This window comes from Phascolarctos cinereus, unplaced genomic scaffold, assembly GCF_003287225.1.
Source record: "Phascolarctos cinereus isolate Bilbo 61053 unplaced genomic scaffold, phaCin_HiC Scaffold_4;HRSCAF=312, whole genome shotgun sequence".
NCBI classification, from domain to species: domain Eukaryota; kingdom Metazoa; phylum Chordata; class Mammalia; order Diprotodontia; family Phascolarctidae; genus Phascolarctos; species Phascolarctos cinereus.
Genome location: NW_027555847.1, coordinates 169,673,718 through 169,697,574, shown reverse-complemented (window position 1 = coordinate 169,697,574; position 23,857 = coordinate 169,673,718). Strand labels below are relative to the sequence as shown.

The 23,857-nt window shown below is 41.8% G+C and overlaps 1 protein-coding gene across 5 annotated transcripts in view; it reads right to left on the bottom strand.

Annotated features, from left to right (window-relative positions):
- CIITA (class II major histocompatibility complex transactivator) overlaps positions 1–23,857 on the bottom strand; it is an 84,626-nt gene that overhangs the window by 11,478 nt on the left and 49,291 nt on the right. For 4 of the 5 annotated variants that reach the window (XM_078152773.1, XM_020972512.2, XM_020972510.2 and 1 more), the window contains exons 2-11: positions 22,790–22,936; positions 19,821–19,913; positions 12,910–12,966; positions 12,485–12,571; positions 10,024–10,083; positions 7,054–7,203; positions 6,337–6,468; positions 5,548–5,691; positions 2,647–4,297; positions 1,095–1,253 (exon numbers count right to left, since the gene is read on the bottom strand). In XM_078152773.1, the coding sequence (XP_078008899.1) occupies positions 1,095–1,253; positions 2,647–4,297; positions 5,548–5,691; positions 6,337–6,468; positions 7,054–7,203; positions 10,024–10,083; positions 12,485–12,571; positions 12,910–12,966; positions 19,821–19,913; positions 22,790–22,936 (2,680 nt within the window). The remainder of the gene's footprint in view (positions 1–1,094; positions 1,254–2,646; positions 4,298–5,547; positions 5,692–6,336; positions 6,469–7,053; positions 7,204–10,023; positions 10,084–12,484; positions 12,572–12,909; positions 12,967–19,820; positions 19,914–22,789; positions 22,937–23,857) is intronic. The other variant, XM_020972511.2, reaches the window with a different exon arrangement.

Genomic DNA, 23,857 nt, shown 5'->3' with positions numbered 1-23,857 from the left:
AAAATCAGGACATGTTTCTCATTTAATGGATAAGGTGACCAGAAGTATTATTATTATCATTATTGCTATTGTTGCTATTTTAAAGGAAGAAGACTACAAGATTTTCATACTTTTCTAGATAGGTCATTTTCTAAATTTTGACGGAAAAGTAATTTGACAGGCATGTGTTTATTATCCCTGGGATGGCCAGAAGGGGGCATGGGATATTTATCCAAACTAGAGAGAGAATGAGAATGGGAGAACTTGGCTTTTGGGTTTTCTTTCCCCAACAGAGACTGGTTCAGTACTCATTGTCCTCGCCTAGGGTGGGGAACCTGCTGCCTCGAGACTACATGTGACTCTCTAGGGCCTCAAGCGTGGCCCTCTGACTGAATCCAAATTTCACAGAACAACTGTTCTGTGTATGAAGTTCATAAATTTCATTTGTTACAAATGCATGCTATTAGTCAAAAGAGGAAATGGAGAAACCAAAGTGAACTGCTACAGTGAAGAGACATCTGGGGCTAGCATGAGAGTGCTCGTTGACTGGGTGGGTATCATCAGTACCGTGAAGGGGTAAAGAGGTGAAGAAAGCATTCAGATAAACTTTACCTTACAATTTTGCCAGACTCTGACTTTGCCTAGGAATATCTCTCCATTGGAGAAACCAAAATCAGGACATGCTTCTCATTTAATGGATAAGGTGGTCAGAACAGTCCAACAAGTGTTCAGTGTATAAAGTTTGGATTCAGTCAAAGGGCTGCACTTGAGGATGTAGAGGGCCACATGTGGCCTTGAGGCCCCAGGTTCCCCATCCCTGGACTCTTGACACTTAGGGATTAGGTTCTTCCAGGCTCCACTGTGGGGTTTCTGCTTTTCTACCCCATTAGTTCTTACCTGTATCTAGGAGATCCCACTTTTCCCTCTCTACTTTTTGGAGGTCAGTATCTCATTTTCATCTTTGTCTCTCTAGTGAACTCTTTTTCCAGTGGCAAAGATGTTTTTCCCCCCAAATGAACCCTCCAGCCTGTTCCTAACCCACCCCCTCTCCAAGGCCCTTTTCTCCTTCCCACCCAGAGCTATCAAAGTCCTCTGCTAGTGAATAAGCCACTTACCCTTGGATATTCACCAGGCTACAAAGGTCCTCCACATCCTTCATGGATTTGACCTTGAAAGGATCAATGGTGAACTTCTCAGTGGAACTTCGGAATAGTTCATATTCCCCACTCTGCCGAAGGGATTCCCACAGCCACACTGTGTCACTTAGAGATGCCCTGTGGATGGAAGTCCTCAGACACAGGTATCTAGGAACTTCCCACAGGGAACAAATCCCTAGAATGGAACCTAAGGTTCCTAAAGTAGCCAGGTCCCTACCCAAGAGGAGAACAATTCTCTGCAAGGAACTGTCAGCCTATCCAAATCTCATCATTCATTAGAATTCAACTCTTCTAGTCCTCATTAATTTCTCCTTCCTCCATAGCCCTTATTTTGTTATTTATCATATGGTATCATGGTATTATTATTTTGTGGTTGCACATGTATCCTCTCTCCCCAACATTATTAGACTTTGGAAGGCAAGGATTTCATACTTTCCATAGCATTGTGCCATCAATGCTCAATAAAAACTAAAGTAATGAATTATTGGAGTGTACAAATGAACCAAAGGAACTCCATATCAAAGAAAATGTTTCTGGGAACCTATGAAAAAACTGTGGTATGTAGGAGCTAATGCTTTCCTGTTCCAGGGGCTAGTCTAACTAACTATGAAAACTATGCTTAATTACTTCTAAACTTTCCAACTATGCCCAGGGAAAAATTATCAGTTGAAAAGGAAGATACCAGAATTTGTAGTCTGTACTTCTCATGGAATATGCATGACATTGCATATATGTATGAGGATCTGAGATTCTGTAATCATGACTTTGAATGTTATGTAATTAAAAAAAAAAGCTTGTTAACCAAGATGTGGCTGGTTAACTTAGTAGATTGAGGATGGTGTCAATGAGTTCAAAGGTTCACTCTCCATGATAGTGAATTTTGCACTGTTCAGTGTTCATAGGTTACATCTCCTACTCTAGCCATCCTCTTAGGTCACAAATGAGAATTACATGAGTGATGGAGAAACAACTCAAAGATCATTCTCACATAGGAAAGGTGCCATTATTTTATGGCTGCTTTGGATTGTGGGAGAGAGTATGGTACAGAGGAAAGAGCCCTTTATTAGGAAACAGAAAACCTAGCTTCTAATCCTAAAATTCTTCCACAAACTAGCTGTAGGATTTTCTGCATATCCTGGGCCTCAATTCCCTCATCTATAAAATGGGAGGACTGGATTAGATGACCTTTGTCTAGCTCAGACTCTGTGTTTGTGTGTATGTATGTATGTATGTATGTATGTATGTATGTATGTATGTATGTGTTGCATTAGGGTTCCTTTATGTGGAAGACAAGAGATTTGAACAGGGATACTGTACAATGTAGCATGAAACAGGAGGCTGATTATTCAGTCACTACGTTTCCATTCTTTCCCAGAATATTTTCTGAGAATGTGGGGGGTCAGGGAGTGATAGGGGGAGGAGGTATGGCAAGGAAGGTGGTGGACACCCAACTTCTTATTGCTTCTCAGCTCCCCTCCCATTTCAGCTCTTCCGCTGCCCAGGGCCTCACCTGAAACAGGTGACACAGCCAAGTTGGACAAGGATCCCTAGCCCGTGCAGGTCAATGGAGGTGTTCCTGAGATCCAGGGAGAAGTGTTTGCCAGCTGCTTTCAGGGCTTCACCCAAAACATGCACATCTGGTGGGGCCAGGCGTACACCCCGGAAGGAAAGGCAGGAGGGTAGTCCAGCTGTTACATGCTGCCATAGGTGGCTGTCAGTTGCCTCATGGGCACAATGCAAGAGTTCAAGGAGCCTCCCAGGCCCCAGTGTCCCAGGCTGTAGTCGGGTCAGATAGTTCAAGAGTGCCTTCTGCCTCTTGCATATGAGCCCAACCTGCTCATTCCCACCAAGGGGCCCAAGGCAGGAGGACAGGGGTTGGAAGAGAAGCCCCGTCAGGAAGGGGGGTACCCGCTCCAGCCAGTTGTCATAGGGTTTCTTCTTCCTAGGAGTCAGGGCTAAGTACCTTGGGAGTTCTTTGTCTCTTACTTCCTCACTAAGTGCCAGCCTCAAAGCTCCTAGGAAGTTCTGCAGGAGAAAGGCCATCTCTGGTTCCCTGGCTGTTGGGAATGGTGACACAAAATCCTCCAAAATGGCAAATTCCTTCACTTCTGTGGAGGGGAGCTGATCTTCTCTCAGGACATTGCAATGTCTCTGGCCTAGTTCCCATGCCAACTTTGTCAAGCCTGCCAGGCAGTTCCTGGGCCAGGTTTCAGATGGCCCCCTTTCCCTGGCTCTCAGTACTGAGCAGAGGAGGCTGACAAAGAGGCCTGTGAGTGTGGAGGGAAGTTGGGCTGGACCCTTTGTGGCCAGGATTTTCTCACAAAGCCGGCAGAGGGAAAGGCACACAGCAGGGCTGTAGCAGTGACTGAGCAGGTAGGGCTGGGCCCGGACGAGCCTCAAGGCCTCATCCCTGTCTGATGGTGAACCCTGGAAGTACTTTTCAAAGTAAGACTCCACCTGCTCAGGAGAGAAGCCCTGCACCTCCAGGAGGCTGTCTACCTTGGCCAAGTACTGGATAAACCTTCCTTTCGGCCTGGCTGTGATCAGCAATGTACAGCCCCTCAGGAGCTTCCTTTGAAAGAGGCCAGCCAGCAGCCCTTTGATGGGCCGTGACTCCCCAGGAGAGGGGCTGGCGGGACAATTCAGAAAGCCATCTTGCCCCTCCAGCTCCTCAAAGGAGTCCAGAATGACCAGAATGCGATTTGGGTGCTTCAAAATATATTTGAAGACTTCCTCACTCGCTTCCAATGGGTGATTATAGAGTCTAAAAAACAGATCCTTCAAACAGTAGTCGTTCCCTGGCAGGTTCAGGCTGCGGCACTTGTAGTGAAAGACAAATTCATATTGGGGAAGCTGGCCCTGGGCCCAGTTCCTACAGACTTGCTGGGTCCAGGCACTTTTGCCCAGACCAGCCTTGCCCAGTACTGCAATCACCCGTGTCTCCCTCTTCTGCCCTCTGGTGCTGGCAAACACCTCTCTCCATCCCACACGGGCCTTCTGTCTCTCTGTCCAGTCCTGGATTGCCAATTCTTTCTCCTGATTCTTGTTATTTTTCTCCACCTGTGTTCTTGTGAGGTCTAGATCAATATAATGGCTGTTCGGACCTTCTGGAACATCCTCATAAGCCTTCTGTAGAGCACGACAGAACCGTTCCACAGACTCTGCAAAAACCCAAAGGGTAACCCAGTCACCTGAATGGCTCCCCCACACTGCTACCTCAGTTTAAACCCCTCCATAGCTGCTCCTCAACAACTATAGCAGACTGACTTTCTCTCCACCTAGAGATAAAACTTTCCCTGATTCCTCCAGCCCATCTTTCCCTTCTCTTAAGTCTTACTGTTTCTGTCATACAATTTAGCACTTGACTTCATAGAATTTTGTGTTCCTTAAGTGTTTCAAGTATGGAGCTTTGACTTCCCAACTAGATTATAGGATCTTGGGACTCAGAGCAGGACAGGTAATAGGATCTTAGATTTATGATCTACACAGGAAGGAACTTTAGAGGTCATCTGGTACAAACCCTTCATTTTACAAATGAAGAAACTGAGGCCCAGAGTGGTTAAATGCAAGGGTGTTGGTAAACGTTTAACAACAACCTCTCTGGGAAAAAAAAATGTACACAATACACACTTTCAAGTCTAATCTGCATTGTTAACATTTTGTTTATCACTTTCAAAAGTCTAGACCAGTAGTCTTTAAACTCACATAGAAAAGGATCTCTTCAGGCTTCATGTTGACTTAGAAAACTACAAATGAACATTATCTATGCTGTATTATATTTTTATTTTGCTAATCATTTCCCAATTACATTTTAGTTTGGTTCAACCACACTCTAGGCCAGTAGGTCTTAAGGTTGATACCTCTGCTCTAGACAACCAATGAAACAATAAATCAATTTTAGATTTGTAACCTTTGTTGATTTCTGAGATGTAAAAGGTCACATTGAAAATTTGACAATTGGCCAGTTGGAGCTGGCTATAGCATACCCTTGTAAATGACTATAAATGACTCCCCCAGACTGAGATAAGAAGTAGCAGAAGGGGAGGTTAGATGGCGCAGTGGATAGAGCACCGGCCCTGAAGGCAGGAGGACCTAAGTTCAAATCCGGCCTCAGACACATAACACTCACTAGCTATGTGACTCTGGGCAAGTCACTTAACCCCAATTGCCTCACTAAAATCAAAAAACAACAACGACAACAAATAGCAGATAGGATGCTGGTAATGCAAAGACAAAAAGGAAACAGTTCTATAAGTTCAATACAATCAGTTAAATTCTGTTGAGTTCCTTTATCTCGAGAAAGACAAGGGTAAGATATGTAGAGTGCTACTTTTTCATTCCTTCCGAATCCTATTATTCAAGGGGCCAGACCTGCTACTTAATTGGCATATTGCATCCCCTAAATACGCACCTGTTTTTCTGTCTTGTGAGGTTAGAGCTGAGGCCTCAGGCATGTTGGGCATATCTGCTGCTGATGGCGTAAATGGACTGGTGGAACCGTGTCTGTCCGGGGATACTGGGAGGCTCTGTATGATGGTATCACCCCCTGATGAAGCTTGGGAATCAAAAGTGGTCTTAAGTGAGCCAGCTGGAAGAACTTGAAACACTGAGGCTAAAAATGGCTTTCCTACCCAACCACTGGTCATTCCCACACCCCCACATACCTCTACTTTGGGCTACAAGGCTTTAGGGAATTGTGGAAAGTAGAGAGTTTTAAAAATTCTTCATTACAATAGTCCTTTATTTCCACAGAATTTCCCTTTCAATACCACTCCCTCTCCCCAGACCAGAGTGCTCAGATTATTCAGTGGTTCCATTCATCATGTCCATGACAAGCTGACAATGGTTAGTTCCCCCATTTTGCAGTTAGAGGAAACAAGGGCTCAAGAAAGCAGTTGTCACCGAGAGGAAAGTCAGGTATCTCTAATCTCAATCTAAGCCTTTTCCTGTTAGATTACACTTTTTCTGCTGCCTCAGTTCCTCATTTTTGTTTTCTGGAAGTTTTTTTTTTTTTGGGAGGGGAACACTGAGTAGAGAGGAAAATGAGAAGTCCTAGAAAGGCAAAAAGACTTCACCACATAGGTAAGTGTCCTGAGAGGTGAGGATAAGAATAGGGAGAAAAGTACCTCATTCTCACTCAGGCTGAGCAGTCCAAAACTGGTGTGGGTAAAGCTAGGGTTGACATCTGTTATATGCTTACCTGGGTATAAGAAGATGTTGGAGATCCCGTTTTCTACTGTGAAGTGGAAGACACCTTGAGGCAGAGTAGGGAAGGTGGGGATGAGTTGGATGGGTTCCCCATTGAAGTTCAGGCAGGCAAGAACAGGACTGGCTGATGACATTAAGGAAAACAGGGTAAACAGAATCTTCAGGGATTTAACAGAGGTAGAGGTAAATTCCCTAGTCCTGAGGGGATTCCCAAATGACTTTCAAAGGACTACATTTCCTAGAGAGTGTTGACTTGCTTGGGGCTATAAGCTTCAGGCTAGGACCTGCTTTCAGTATATGCACCCCTACAATTCTCCTGTAGGAGGAAGAAATTGGGCAGAGAAGGGTTCAGGCTGAAGGCATAGGAGGAAGTTTGGGATTAGATTATGAGGCAATGTATTGTAGGAGAAAGAGGACTGTATTTGGAGTCAGAGGATTTAGGTTTGACTTCCAATTCCCACTTTCTCTTTCTGGACTTAAGTTTCCTTAACTGCAAAATGAAGAGATTGGACTAAGTGACCCAAAGTCACATAGGTAGTATGACCTCTGACTCCAAATCTAGCACTCTTTCCAAAGCTGCTTCTCAAGAAATTTCTTTTCTCTCCCATTTCTAATCTCAGTCCCAGCTACTACTTAGAAACTATAACCCCAGGACTCTTTAACTATGGTCAGCATAAACATAAGACTTTCCCCAAGTCCCCTCACATACTGGGCACCAGGAAGGTTTCCTCCATGGAGAGCAGACTGGGCTTGGCAACCTGACCTGGGAGAGGAGACAGAGAGCCCTTCAGGGCCAAGTTGTTGCTAGAAGACACTGTCATTAAATTGCTGGTTACCAATGGAGTATCTGGAGATGCCTCTGTGAAGAAAGAAAAAGCCACATTTCATGAAAGTTAGGCTCCTCCATCCCACCCCAAGCCAAAGCAGCTTGTCAAAAGTGGGATGTAGGCATCCAGGAAACAAGATGACAGTGTGCCTGTTGTAGTTCAGATGTAGCTGAGGAACCACAGTCAATGAGTGAAGATTAAACTTCTGAGCAAACTAGGGTGATCAGGAGGTAGTTATGGCTAGAGAAGATTTTCACTATTTCTAATTATCAGGAAGCTCATGGACCTTCCTCTTATTCCTTACAAGTCTTTTTTGATTCATTCATTTTCAACCCTGGCCCCTAAAGTGAGCTTCCATGAGAGGGCTGAGTAGGAGCTGGGGATAGTTGTCACTTGTCACTCACCACATCCTTAGTAGCCCCTTAGGGGGATTCCTACTCAGAGAGCATAATGATCACTTAAAGACAGTGTACTCTGTGGTAACTTGTACCTAGTCAAATATTTCTTTGTCTGTGCCCTTCTATCCACTTCCCAGCAAAACATCCCAACTCTCCCATTAGAATGGTAACCTCCAGAGAATGGATTCTATCTCCTCCTCCATCAGACTAGGAGATCCTTGACCCCTCGTTCCTTCATTTTTGTGCAGTCCTTCCTCATATATCACAAAGATGCTGATAGGGAAGGGTGGACTATGGGGAGATCTCAATCGACATTGTTGATTAATAGACCAAAAAGTCTATTGGGGGAGGGGTCAGGTTGACCCTAGGAAGTGTTGGCCTGGAGAAATGGATACATTTCATTTCTTAGAATCTTAGGTTATCCAATGCTCCCCACCCCACCCCTACCTGTCAGGGCCAGTCTAAGTAGCAGCCTAAGTTCCCCTTCTTCCAAATAGTCACCTGGGATGGATTGCACCCATCTCAATTCAGATAAAGAAAATGGATCTGATGTCAGTAGATTCTCCTTTCTCCTTTCTCACAGCCTTCCTATTCTGCCCATCCGTCCTGATGCTGCCCCCTTGCCCCCCAGTCCTCACCTAGAACAGCTGAGATTATGCCTCCCTCCTTGTCTGAGGTAATCCGTTGAGCTTGGAATTGCACCAGGAGCTGAGCTTGATTGGACAGTGAATGAGTGTAAACTTTCCTGATTCATGGTATCTAGTTGGTCCCAGACAATGTTTCACATCCATTCACCCCAGCCATCTTGACATATGTGCCCTGAAGCCTGAAGCATACCCTCCTCATCCTCATTTCAGCTCCTTCTCCTTTCCACCTCTTGCTACTATGATTGTTTTTTGTTTGTTTGTTTGTTTGTTTGTGAGGCAGTTGGGGTTAAAAGTGACTTGCCCAGAGTCACGCAGCTTAGTGAGTGTTATGTGTTTGAGGCTGGATTTGAACTCAGGTATTCCTGACTCCAGGGCTGGTGCTCTATTCACTGCGCCACCTAGCTGCCTCCACTATGATTGTTTTAGGAAAGGACATAACAATTGATTACCCTATGGCTCTATCTATTATTCCTGTGATTGTCCAAACAAAAGCTCCCTTCCCTGGACTATTTCTCTGGACTATGTGTTATTCCCCCTTTTTAAAGTATAAACTGCTTGAGGGCAGAGACTAAGGCATGTAGTAATTGCTTAGTCAATGCTTATTCATTTATGCATGCATGCATTCACACTGGACTCCAAAGAGAGACCAGATCATGAACTAAGCCTGTATCCCTGCCCCCATGACCCTTGTTGGCTATAAAGTTCTAATTCAAGAGCTGGCCAGTTGTACTACAAACATTTTCTCCAGCTGCTTTGGAAGAGTTTAGGTTTCAATGTGTATAAAGTGAAGACATTAAGCTCCTTAAGAAAGAAACTCTAAGACAAAATGTGTAAGCAAGGAGAAGCATGGGGCAATGATATTCTATACTTCCTCAGCCCTCTACTACCTTCTCACAATGGGATTGCTGTGGAGAAGGGACCTTGTGTGACTTATCCGAAGACTGGTGTTTCTGGGGGTTGGGGAATGTTAGGTAAATGAATACTTTGATGGGGTTTTATTTACTGAGGGTGGAAATAATAATAATAATAATAATAATAGTAATACTTCCATTTATAAAGCACTTTATTTATTACATAATTGTTCAATATGGTCTGTCCTCTGTTCAAAGTAGCTACAGATGGCAGTGCTATCTTTGGATACCAAAGATGGTCCTTCCCATAGCAGTGGCCCCTGTGGCCTGTTTGCAATCATCATCATCATCATCACCATCATCTCTTATATTTGCATGGTGATTTATGGTTTACAATGTTGTTTCACATATTTTATCCCATTTCATTCTCTTTGGAGGGATTATGGATTGCAAGCTTGCCTCAGTCAGAAAGACTCAGGTGTGAGTCCTCTGACTTGACTCTGACATACAATGGTTGCATGCTTTTGAATAAGATGATTAATCTCTCATTTTCCCTTTTGGCCACTCACTAAGACCTTACTTTGCAGAATAGGTACTGACCTGCATTTGGGAAGGGAATTTCCTTTTCTGGGAATTCCCTATACCAAATGAAACCACAGGTCCAGTGCCTATACCTATACTATCCTCGATTGTTTCAAATGATGCTGTGAAGAAAGGCAAGTATTATCATCTCCATTTTAAAAATGAGGAAGCAGGCTCAGAGTGGTTGCACAGCTAAGGTTTTCATCTGCAAAACTGGGAAGCTGAATTAGATGATTTCTAAGGTCCTGTTGATCTCAAACCCTCAATAAAAGAAAGGTCAGAATTGCCTCTGAGTTTTGATTACAGAGAAAGACAGAGGGAGGGTGAAAAGGAAGATGGGGCACCAGATCTGAGTTAGGGATAACAATGCTCACCTGGCTTTCTGCGTTTGGCCTCCCAACTGTCTGACTGAGGCTCAGGGTTATCCAGAAACACTGTAGAGAGAAAACCACCTTGGAGTGAGTGTTCACTGTAAGCTTCGGGTAGGATGCAGTTAGGACCATTTGTTTTTTGTTTGTTTGTTTTTTTGGTGGGAGGTTTGGGTTTTGGTTTTTGGGGGCAATTGGGGTTAAATGATTTGCCCAGGGTCATATAGCTGGTAAGTGTGAAGTGTTTGGTCTGAGGCCGGATTTGAACTCAGGTCCTCCTGACTTCAGGGTCGGTGCTCTATCCACTGCACCACCTAGCTGCCCCTAGGCCCATTCATTTGAAAGAAATCACAAGGCTGTAAAGACTACAGGTAATAGAAAGGATCCATTTTCTTATGACTCACAAGGACCATTTTCAACATCTCTTTTTGTACCCATCTTGCCTCTCCTTTTCTTTTTCCTACTACCTAAACTACTGAAGTGGCTTCAGCATGACTTGGATCCTGTGAATTTGTTTTGGGTCCTAAATTTTGAATGTGGTTCATTTTGAAAAGGCATCCACACATGGTTGGGAGAGATAACTCCATTGGCTTCCCTTCCATGGTTTCCTCTGATCATCTCCAAGCCAAGAAAGCACATTAGCATGCCGAGAACTTGATGATGACCCATACCCACTCCCATCCTGCTTGAGAGCAGAAAGCTCAAGAAGGTCCTAATGCTAACTTGTCATCTCAATTGGGGAACTGCCCTGTGATGGGAGATATAGCATGGGACCAATTTAGCATGAAGGCATGGGACCAAAACATGAGGAAACTAGAGCTGGAAGACCCTCACAATCAGGTACCAAGTAGTGAAGAGAAGATCTAAAGACACAAAGTTGGACAAGTAAACTTTGTACCACCCCATCTTATTTTCAGGGATTAAGCATCCATTTCAGATTTCTGAGTGAATGAGTTTTAATTATCCAAGAATCTGGATAACATTATCGTCAATCAACAGTATGGACTGAGCACCCACTATGGACAAAGCTTTGTTCTGGGAACTGCTGGAGGTAGTTGAAAAGTAGCAGACATGGCCCCCATGCTTGGGGAGGTTATAATGTAAGGAAGAAGGCAAAATATCCCAGAAAAATCTAAAGCCTATAGGCAAGGACTATAATCAAAGCAGGACCAGCTAACACCACTGTAAGTTACTATAGTTATCAGCATTTAACAGGTGCTGAAGAAAATGCAGAATAAGGAGAATTAATTCATTCAATAAAAATTTATTAAGTGCTTGTTATGAGCAAGGCATGGTACTAGGGGCACTGAACAATCTAGAAAGTCTTTCATTAGATGGTATGTTTCCCATTAGATTTTAAATTCCTTAAGGGCAAGAACTGTCTTTTGCTTCTTTTTATATCTCAATGCACAACGCCTCAGTGCACAGCACTTGGTAGGCACTTAATTGATTGATTGATTTCTGGAGGAAAGGCAAAATTTGGAGGCAAGGGTGGGAGGAATATGAGTTTGCAAGGGAAGGGAGGAAGGCAGAAGATGGTGGAATGACTTTGTGTCAAGGCTCCAAGGTGAAAGCAAGTGGTTGTAAAAACAAGTTTTTCTATTTCAGCCTGAGCATTGTGGGATAGTAAGAGATAATTACCTAAATGGGTAATCTTTAGTTCAGAGGCAGTAATCATGAGTGGAAAAGAAATGACAGAAACCCAAAGCTTCCATGAAAAGGGCAACAAGAAAGTGGGTAGCAGAAACATGTGAACTTTTTTCACAGAGAAGGACAGAGCTGGACTGAGATGTATTTTTGGCACATGGTCAATGTGGGCATTAGTTTTGCTAGATTATGCTTTTTTTCCCTTTTTCTTCGCAATTGGAAAGAGATGGGAAGGAAAGAAAATAAACTTTTGTTAACTGAAATAAATTTTGAAGAAAAGAAACAGGTAAACTGCTAGAAGATAGAAATTCCTCTAGGTGTCCAGATTTTGGTTGTCTTGTGAAAGGGGCTTCACCAGAAGTATTTCTTTAACCTCTTTGGGCCACCAATGGTGGCATTAGAAAAGTGGAATTTTGCATACTTCAAATTATATGCAAAAGAACTAAATGGAAGAAGTAATTAGAAGACACTGCAGGTTTCAGGACAGTGGCTTTGTAGTCCCAGGGGAGCATTTTATTTGTTTTTTTTTTTTAAGGCAATTGGGGTTAAGTGACTTGCCCAGAGTCACACAGCTAGTAAGTGTCAAGTGTTTGGTCTGAGGCCAGATTTGAACTCAGGTCATCCTGACTTCAGGGCCGGTGCTCTATCCACTGTGCCACCTAACTGCCCCCCAGGAGAGCATTTTAATCCAAGTGTTGTTTCAGAAAGATGGTTCTAGCTCCTTAGTAAGGGATAGAATGAAGTATTTAAAGACGTTTGGGGAGGGGGAAGGGAGAAGACGACTGCCATTCCAGTGAAAACTGTTAGGTCATTCACTTACATCTTTTCTGACATTTCTGTGATTTCTGTGGTATCTCAGTCAATGCATCTGTATTCTCGTTGACCACCTCATCTGGGCCAATGTTGCCTAATATGGAGGAAAGTCAGTCAGTCAACAAACATTTATCAGGCACCTGCTATGTGCCAGGCACTGTGCCAAGCACAAGCAAAGAAACAAAAGGAGAGGGAGAGGGAGGGAGGGAGGGAGAGAGAGAGAGAGAGAGAGAGAGAGAGAGAGAGAGAGAGAGAGAGAGAGAGAGAGAGAGAGAGAGAGAGAATTAGCTAATCTCTGAGTTGTGTCTCCACCATACCATGAGTCTCACAGACTCATCAGAGTATAGTTTATGACGACCAGATGGAATGGCCTTCCCAGAAAGAATAAGCAAGAACACAAGGCCTATATCAACTAAGATATCCCAAACTTACCAAAAATGCCTTCTGCCTCTAGGTGTCGATCTGAGAACATGTATTCTGCCAGTGCCGCTGCCAAGGGAAGAAAAAAATAATCCATCAAAAAGACCAAAGAAGTCTTCTACTTCCCATTGCCATGAAATATCATCCAATTATCTTCTGTGCAAATGGGTTCTGTGGCCTTGCACCCCCTTTTCTTGAGCCAAGTCATCTGTGATTGTTTGATTCAGCCTACTACCTGATGGGGACTGCTCAAGAGGCATTACTAAAATTTGCATCATCACAAGAAGCAAGAAAAAGCAACATGGTAGTCATCCTGTCCAGCTATTCACTTGTAGCAACCCATAACCACTCCCAAAAGCATCTGGGTTACACCTCTACAAAAGCTACTGTAGAAGTGCCAAGGGCTCTAAGGAAGTGATCTCCCACCATCCTGGTCTTCCAAAATCAGGCCTGGGCCATTGGTGGGCAAGCTTCTTCTTTGGGAAGTCAAGTCATCCATTCATGGCAGCTGTATGGTAATCCCCAGAGCACTCAGGAATTTTCCAAATTGCTCATGGCATGATCACTTGTGACCTAGCTCAGAGGCCATCCATAACGAAGCTGTATGTCAGTGAGCTCAACAAAACCTTCCTCATGAGCGTGGTCAGTATTCTCCCTGCTGCTCCACACTTCTGAAGTACACTAAGCATCAGGGTCCATCCCCCCTCCCTCATTCTTTCCCCTTCTCCTTCCTACCTACCCCTTTAGGCTAAGCTTAAGCATAACAGTAGTTGTCTTGTGTGTGTATGTGTGTGTGTGTGTGTGTGTGTGTTTTAAATAAAAGAAAACAGAAAGAAAACACCAAAAAAAAAGATAAGCCACTCTTTCTTTCCTTCCTTCTTTCTTTCCTTCCTTCCTTCCTTCCTTCCTTCCTTCCTTCCTTCCTTCCTTCCTTCCTTCTTTCTTTCTTTCTTTCTTTCTTTCTTTTTTTCTTTCTTTCTTTCTTTCTTTCTTTCTTTCTTTCTTTCTTTCTTTCTTTCTTTCTTTCTTTCTTTCTTTCTTTCTTTCTTTCTTTCTTTCTTTCTTTCTTTCTTTCCTAAGTCACTCACATGTTTTCCAGCAACTCTGGAAATTGATTTACTTTGTATTCAACAGAAAGTAATAAACTTTTAACAGCTTTTAAAAAAAATACAGGAGGTAGACCCAAGATGGCAAATTAGGGGCAGCCACCCAACTCTCCCAACATTCCCTTCCAAACTACTTTAAACAAATCAAATTTGGAGCAAGAGAGCCAATAAAAGATTGGGGTAAGACATTTTTTCCAGGCAGAGGAAACTTCAGAGGTCAACAGGAGAAGTCTGCGACATCAGGGTGGAAGGCTATCTAGGTCCCACCCACCTGGCAGTGGCAATAGTGGCCACAGCAGCAGCAGTAGAGAGAGAAAGGAGTTCTGCTTAGAAAGAGATTATACAGAACCTTTTGCTGGCACTGGGTACAGCTAGTGCTGACTGTCAACACTATTGCCCATATGTAGTTCTGGGTAGCAGTTTCAGGGTGGAGAGGAGTGCTAAGGGTTGGTCACAAAGGAGCAGGAGCCCTGGTCACAGTTCCAAATCAAAAAAGAACACTAGCACTTGCAGCTATAGGGGACCAGGGATCCTTCCTGGGTAAAGACTAGAGCATAGATCAGGAGATCAGTGACCATACCTCTTCTTAGATCACACCACCTTGGAAGCACTTGCATACTCCCAGAACTAACTGTGAGAACAGTAGCATGAAAAAGCCTGAAGCTTGAGACAGTGCCTCCCTAACCTCAGGTGAGCAGAGCCTAACTTTAATATAAAGTTCAAAGTCAAGAAATAGACTGGGGAAATGAGCAAACAACAATAACAACAAAGAACTTGACCATAAAAAGTTACTATGGTGACAGGGAAGACCAAGATGTGAACTCAGAGGAAGACAGCAAAGTGAAACAGCTACCAAAAAAATCCTCAAAGAAAAATGCTAATTGGACCAAACCCAACAAGAATCCCTGGAAGAGTTAAAGAAAGAGATAAGAATGGTGGAGGAGAAACTGGAAAAAGAAATGAGAGTGATGCAAGAAAATTACAAAAGGAAAATTAGTGGGCACAAAAATTCATTGAAGAGAACTCCTTAAAGAACAGAATAGGCCAAATGGAAAAAGAAGTACAAAAGCTCACTAAAGAAAATAATTCCTTAAAAATAAAAATTGGGCAAATGGGAGCTAATGATTCCAGGAGACATTAAGAAGCAATAAAACAAAGTCAAAAGAGTGAAAAAAAATTAAAGAAAATGTGAGATATATCATCAAAAAAACAACTTACCTAGAAAATAGATTGAGGAGGGATAATTTAAGAATTATTGGATTACCTGAAAGTCATAATCAATGAAAGAGCCTAGATATCATATTTCAAGAAATTATCAAGGAAAACTGCCCTGATATCCTTGAAAAAAAAAGGATAAAAAAAGCTAGAAGATAAAATACAAATTGAAAGAATCCACCAATCACCTCCCAAAACGAAAACTCCCAGGGCAGCTAGGTGGCACAGTGGATACAGCACTGGCCCTGGAGTCAGGAAGACCTGAGTTCAAATCTGGGCTCAGATATATAACATGTACTAGCTGTGTGACTTTGGGCAAGTCATGTAACACCAATTGCCTCACTCAAAAAAAAAAAAAAAGAAGAAGAAGAGAAGAGAAAACTCCCAGGAATGTTATAGCCAAATGCCAGAGCACCCAGGTCAAAGAGAAAACACTTCAAGCAACCAGAAAGAAACAATTCAAGTATCATGGAGCCATAGTCAGGATCACACAAGATTTAGAGACTTCCATGTTAAAGGAGCAGAGGGCTTAGTAATATAATATTCTGGAAGGCAAAGGAGCTAGGATTACAACAAGAATAGACTACCCAGCAAAACTGAGCATAATCCTTCAGGGGAAAATAGAATAATGAAACAGGGGACTTTCAAGCATTCCTGATGACAAGACCAGAACTGAATAGAATATTTGACATTCAAACAGAAAACTCAGAGAATCATAAAAAGGTAAACATGAAAGAGTAATCACTAAGGGACTCAATAAAGTTAAATTGTCTACAGGAAGATGATACTTGTAATTCCTCAGAACTTTATCATTATTAGGGCAGTTTAAAGGGAGTTTATATAGACAGAGGCAAAGGTGTGAATTGATTATGTTGGAATGATTTTTTTAAAATAAGGAGGTGACGAGGAGGAATGCACTGGAAGAAGGGAAAAGGGAAGAATGGGGAAATTTTTCTCACATAAAAGAAGTGTGCAAGGAAGAGATATTACTATGGAGGCTGAAATAGAGGTAATAGTGGGCAATGCTTGAACCTCAATCTCAATAGAATTGGTTCAAAGAAGGAAGGTGTGTGTGTGTATGTGTTTACATGTATATATCTGTATGTGTGTGAATATATGTGTGTATAAACTCAGTTGTGTTTAAAAATGGAACTTGTTCAATAGGGAAATTGGAGGGGAAAGGTTTTAGAAAAAGGGGGAGGATGATAAAAAGGGGATAGATTAAGGGAGGCAGTGGTTAGAAGCAAAATAAACTTTTGAAGAGGAATAGGATAAAAAAGGAGAAGAACAAAAGAAAGTGGGATGGAAGGAAGTATACAGTTAGTAATCATAACTATGAAAGTGAATTGGATGAGGTCACCCATAAAACAGAAACAGATAGCAGAATGCATTAGAAACCAGAATCAGCAATATGTTGTTTACAAGAGACACACTTGAAACAGAAAGACATACACACAGAGTTAAAACAAAGGCCTAGAGCAGAATCTTGTGCTCCAACTGAAGTAAAAAAAAAAGGTAGGGGTAGCAATCATAATCTCAAACAAAACAAAAGCAAAACTAGTCCTAATTAAATGGAATAATCAAGGAAACTACATTTTGCTAAAAGGTACCATAGACAATGAAGTAATATCAAAAATTTTTATAGCAAGTTTCTCTGATAAAGGCCTCATTTCTCAAATATATACTGAGTATAGAACTGAATCAATACTTTTTCACAAGTTGTCTGCCAAGCCTTGAATGTATTCCTCCCTCACCTGTAGATGATGATTTTTGTGGGTTTATTTCATATCCTGCAACTTCACTAAAGTTAATTGTTTTCACTAGTTTTTTAGTTAACTCTCTAAGGTTCTATAAGTATACCATCATATCATCTGTAAAAAGTGATAGTTTTGTTTCTTTATTGCTTATGTTTATTCCTCCAATTTCTTTTTCTTGTCTTATTACTATAGCTAGCATTTCTGATACAATATTGAATAACAATGGATATTGTTGCTTTACCTTTGCTCTTATTGGAAAGGCTTCTAGATTATCCTCATTACAGATAATGCTTGCTCTTAGTTTTGGATAGATGCTACTTATTTTGGTAAAAGCTCCATTTATTCATATGCTTCCCAGATTTTTTAAAAATAGGAATAGGTATTGTATTTTGTCAAAAGCTTTTGAGGAGCAGTTTATAAATTGGCACAGAGTTAGAAGAGAAAGTCAATTTAGGATGTATGTTAGGAACTTGGGAGTCTAGACTAGGAGAAGGAGCAGGTGTGTGTGTATGTGTGTGTGTGTGTGTGTGTGTGTGTGTGTGTGTGTGTGTGTGAGAGAGAGAGAGAGAGAGAGAGAGAGAGAGAGAGAGAGAGAGAGAGAGAGAGAAGGAAGGAGGGAGGGAGTTTGAGGTGCACAGAAGCTTGCTACAATGGAAAGAACATTGTCTCTGGAGTCAGAAAACCTGTGTTCAATCCCACCTCTGTGTTGCCTTGGGAAAAATAGTTTCCCTGGGTCTCAGTTTCCTCATCAATAAAATGAAGGGGTGGGGTTAGCCTAAATGTTCTCTGAGGTCTCTTGCAGCTCTAGAGCTGTGTATGATCTGAAGGAGAATGGAGAGAGAGAATTTTACAGCAACTGCAGAAGCTGGTAAACCTAGTTTGTTCATTGAGTCCTGAGGGACTAAATGTGAGGCTTTGAGACCCAGTGCCAGTTTGGGGGAGTATTGACAAATGGCCATTAATTAGATTGGATTCAGTACTATTTATCAACCAATCAACAAGCATTCATTAAATGCTTACAATGTGACAGTATTGTGCTAGGTACTGAATATCCAAATACAGAGAATAAAATAATTCCTCTTTTCAAGGAATTAACAGGGGGCATCACATACATATGTTATTATACAGAAATACACATGAGAGAGAATAGATAAAAATAAATACAACGATGGTGAAATCACAAGTACTTTCCCTTTCCCTAAGTAGTTAAATACAAAATAGTTAAAGAGGGAAAGCACCAGCACAGAAAGGCTTCATGCAGAGGTAGCACTTGAACTGTTTCTTAAAGGAAGTGAGGAATTTTATGAAGTAGAGGTGAAAAGGGCATGCATCTTAGGCACTGAGGAATGGCCAGTGCAAAGGCTTGGAGATTGGAGGTGGAAGGCCATGTGTGAGGAACAGAAAGAAAGCCAGTCTGACTAGATAGTAGAACACTGGTAGTGTAATGCAATATGTAATGAAGCTGGAAAGATAAGTTGGGGCCAGGCTGTGAAGGGCTTTAAAAGCTAAACAGAAGAGTTCATATTTTATCTCAGAGGCAATAGGGAGTCAGTGAAGTTTTTTGAGTAGAGGACTAACATGGTCACATATGTACTTAAGGAAAATCACATTTATTTCAATTTTCTGAATTTATACTGGAAAAGAGAGCACTAGGCATAAGGAGGAAAGAGAAGAAACAGACCTGAGAGCTAAGGGCATAAGTGAGTATAAGTGGGTCCATGACAGATATAGACAGAAAGAGCCACTGAAAAGAAATCTGGAAAGACAAGGTGGGGACACTGTATGAAAGACCTTTAATGCCAGAGGACATGAATTAGAACCCTGGCTTGGCTACTTAATTTCTGTGAGTCCTGAGGCAAATGACCATCTAATGTGGGGGTTGGGTTAGTTGATCTCTAAGGTCCCTCCCAGCTCTAAATCCAATGGTCCTATGGATAACTATCAGATCACGGAATAGGTATTTGGCTCTATAGTAATTCCATAGTAATCCAAGGGGCAGAGATCTGCCTGTGATGGCTCATCCCCAAACCATCCTATGTAACTTGGCTCTGCATCTGACTCAACCTTCTCTAGGGTATAGCCTAAAGAAAGGGCCTCACTTCACACATAGGTGGTATAAACAGAAGTGTGACCTCCTCTCCCATCCAGCTAATTAATGCTTAAAATATTACCTGCCTTTGACTTAGAGCAGTGAGTTCATTGGTGTAGGAAGCTCCAGGAGGAGGAAGCCTGCCTGACCAAGGTAGGTCAGCACCTTTCAACTTACAATATTAGAGAGTTGCCCAAAGTGCTGAAAGGTTAAGCAACTTGCACAGGTCACACAGCCAGCATGTGTCAAAGAAAAAATTCAGGTGCCTTGGAGAGATATCACAACTCAATGTGGTACCTGTTTTATCAGATCCTTTTCTGACAGCAGTTTTGGGTACAGTATTTGAGGGGAAGGACATGTCTCCTGGGTGAAAGAGGAAGCCAAGAGGGAAAAGTGGAGGAACAAAGACCATAGCTACATGCTTTACAATGTAGCCTTGAACTGCTTATACTCCCTGAGTGGGGGGGAGGGGAGTGGAGCAGGCCTTTCTGATGGCTCTTACCATCAACTCCCTTCATACTTCTTCCTTAGATTTTATGCCCTTCCCTTGCTTCACCCCCCCATCCCCTCCAACCCTTCTGTCATATTTCTGAGCCTGGGTTCACAATAAATAAGAGAATAAGATAGAGCAAAGGCAAGAAAATAAGAATATGAGGATATCTCTGGTGTTTGGGATTTTGTCATCGTTGTTTTAAATTCAACCCAAAAGTTAAAACACCACCACCACCACCATCACCTCTACCCATGCCCTCTTACCTATCCTGTCATAGGCCTCTCCTGTCCCCTCATCTTCTATGGCATTCCACAGCCTGTTGACCTGATCACAGTTGATTGTGTCAGTATCAGGATCTGGAAGGAAAAGATGATTGGATGAAATAGAAGTAACATAGTGTTCTATCAAAAGAATCCTGAATCAAGAAAAAGAAGACCTGAGTTCAAATCCCTACTCTTCTGCTATCTGTGTGACTTAGGACAAGTCACTTAACCTCTCTGAGGTTGTGCCTCTATAAAATGAAGCTATGGGCAGCTAGGTGGCACAGCGAATAGAGTGCCAAGCCTGGAGTCAGGAAGACCTGAGTTCAAATCTGGCCTCAGACTCCTACTAGTTATGTGACTGAGCAAATCTCTTGACCTTGTTTGCCTCAGTTTCCTCAGCTGTAAAATGAGCTAGAAAAGGAATTGGCAAACCACTTCAGTATCTTTGCCAAGAAAACCCTGGATAGAGTCACAAAGAGTCAGACAAGTCTCAAAAAGGACTGAAAAACAACAAAATGAAGCTATTGAACTAGATAGTTTCTAATATCCAGGTCAAAATTCCATGAACCTATGAGGAAGAAGGGGATAAGAATTCTCTGGAACAGACAAGTAGAAAGAGGGCCCTCTTTCTGGGTGTGAGATTGAAGAGTTGAAGTTGAAAGAGTTGAGGGGTGAGGTTGAAGAAGAAGTCAGTCTCCATTCAATGAGTGGGATCTCTGTGATGGCCTTATGGTGCTGTCCATGGTGCTGTCCATGGTACTGCCATGCTTACGAGGATACAAGTAGCCCAGCCTCTGAGAAGGATTTTGCTCTTAAACAGGGGCTGGGTCTGAACTCTGTGACTCTGTTCTAGGCCCCTATGTGCCCTAGTTGGACCATGAAATCTATATAGTCATATCAGTCAGAAAGTGTTTGAAGTTATTGCCAAGAATTATTTAGAGTTTGGAGTCACTGCTAAGAGGCAGCTAGGTAGTGCAGGGAACAGAGGGCTGGGCCTAGAGTTAGGAAGACCTGAATTCAAATCTAGCCTCAGACACTCTCTAGCTGTGTGACTTCCCTCTGTTTGTCTCAGTTTCCTTAACTCAAATGAGGATCATAATAGTACGTACCGTCCAAGGTTGTTGAAAGGATCAAATGAGATCATATTTGTAAAGTACAGAGTGCCTGGTACATAGCAGATACTTAATAAATGCTTATTTCCTTCTACTTTCTCTTGCCATAAAAAGGTGAGTTGGATCAAAAACAACTGGAAAGCAGAAGATGGGGGGGTAGCAACATGGTACAGTGAAAAGATCACTGGACATAAGAGACAGATGATATCTGGTTCTATTCAAGATCTGACTCTGTCACTTACTAGTGTTATGAACCTGGGCAAAAAAAATTTGACGCATCTGAGACTCAGTTTCCTTACTTGAAAAAAAGTTACATGAATTAATTAAATTACATGATTTCTAAGATCCTTGTGGCTCTATCATTCTTGATTCTAAGAAGCAAGGAAGAATGTGTTTCTCAGATGCTCCAGAATCTTCAGCAATTCTGTATTGTCCCATAGATAAAATACAAACTCAGCTTGGAAGTTAAGTTTTTTTTTAATAGTCTGGCTACAGCCTACCTTTTCAGATTTACTTTTATTAATTTCCTTCATGCATTCTCTGTTCCAGCCAAATTGGCTAACTTGTTTTTCCTCAGACAGCACTCCATTTCTCATCTCCCTGCTTTTTGCAGTTTGTCTCCCACACCTCCTGTAATGTATTTCCTTCTCATCTCATCCACTTAGAATATTTAGTTCTCTTCAAAACTCAAGTGCCACCTCCTACAGGAAGTCTTATTTGATTGCCCTAGTTTTTAGTGTTCTCTCCTTCCTCAAATTATTATGTATTTATTTATCTGTGTACATGTTTTATTCCCTTGGTTGAATGTAAATTCCTGGAGAGCACAGACTATTTTTTCATTTTATCTTTATATCCCCAGCATCAAGTTGAAGTTCGTTGCTTTGCACAAAATAGATGTTTGATAAAGGATTGTTGAACTGAACAATACCAATGTGGTTTCCTTTGATTGTAAGGGATTCCATGGAAGAACATATAATCTGGAGCTGGCAGGAGATTATGAAGGTCATCTCATATAACCCCTTCATTTGACAGCTCAGGAAATGAAAGCGCAGAGAAGTTTAGTGAACAGGCACATAAGTAGTTGGTAAGAAATCTGATATTCTTTTTTTCCTCTAGCTCTTTTAATTCAATTTTCTTTTTTGTGTATGTGTGTGTAAATTTTTAAATTTATTTCAAACTTAAATACAAAATGAGAAAATAAGAAAGAACATTTCCATGTACACAGAAGAATATGAGGATTTAATATAAAATAATAAATTTCCATTTCAAGAAAACCTAAGTAATGAATAATACACATTGTTTTCAAAGCTACCCAGCTTTTCTTTGCTTCCTTCTAGGTTTTCTTTTGTTCTCTGCTGTCCACTTTTTACTTTATTTTTCCCTTCCCCTCCAGAAGGCTATATGCGTGTATATACATATACATAAATACATAAAAAAAAATATATATATATTATATATATACATATATATGGCTACATATATGCATGTATACATATATATTATGTAAGACTGTACTATGCATATCTTTATTTGTCATTTCCTTTCTCTGGAGATGGATAGCATCTTCCTTCATAGGTCCAAGTCTTTCCATGTTTTTCCAAATCAACTAGCTCATCATTTCTTATATCACAGCAGTATTCCAACACAATCATATCCTATCTAAGAGATTGTCTATGAAGGGTTTTTTTCCCCTGCTTTCCTTCTAGTCTTGGCTATGTTGGCTACATTAATATTTATACAAGGGAAATCTCATACCCAAACCAAAATTTCTGATTACAAAACCAGTGCCTTTCCCACTAAACCATGCTAGAGGCTGTGGGGTAGGATGTGTGTAAGTTCTTTGGAGGCATCACTCACCTGAAGAGTACTCAATCTCTTCTTCTGCTGCTAGATGCTGGTCATAAAAATGGAAAAGTTGTAGGGGGTTGATGTCACTTTGGAGTAGCCCCAGGTAGCTTCCTTCTGCCAATGGCCCAGATTCCATGGCTGCACACTGATCAGTAGCTGAAACAAACAGAACATACTTTCTCAGCAATATAGCACTGAGTCAGCATATTACTCACCACAAGGACCCCATTGGGTAGTAGGTAAGAGAAGTCTAGGCAAGTGGACAAATATTTATTAAATTCATATTGTGGACCTCCAGAACACAGAATTAGAAATCTCATGGTCCCGACATCCAAGGAATTTACAATCTAGTTGGGAGATAAGGTAGACACCCATGAAGCAAAGAGCAATACAAGACAGTCACATTTTCTATATCCAAGTGTTACGCAGTGGGATCCAGATGTGAAATACTATAGAAATGTGGAAAAGAAATCATCCGAAGATGGAGGGAAGGTTTTATGGAAGAGATAGAACTTGAGCTAAGTCTTGATCTAAAGGATCTCTGAGGTCCCCTTCTAGCTATAATATTCTTATTCTTATTCTTCTTTTGGAGGCAATTAGGGTTAAGTGACTTGCCCAGGGTCACACAGCTAGCAAGCATCTGAGTCCAGATTTGAACTCAGGTCCTCCTGACTTCAGAGCTGGTGCTTTATCCTCTGCCCCACCTAGCTGCCCCTAATATTCTAAAACATTCTAGTGTATCAGTGAAAAAGAGAAGGGACACTTTGAGGGGAGGAGGAAAGAGCGTGAACAAAGGGACAGAAGAGGAGGGATTTGAAGTGACTGAAGGCACAGTCATAAGAAATAGCTCTACTCAACAATTTCCAGTGGCTCCCTGTTATCTTTAAAACCAAATATGAACTTCTTTAGTTGGCACTTAAAGCTCTTCATGATCTGGACCCTCTCCCTCTTTCCAGTCTTCTTACACACTAATCACTTCCACACAATCTACCATCCAGAACCAGTGGCCTCTGTACTATCAGGCACACAAGGTGCTCCACCTCTTGTCTTGGTATCTTTGTATGGGCCATCTCCAAT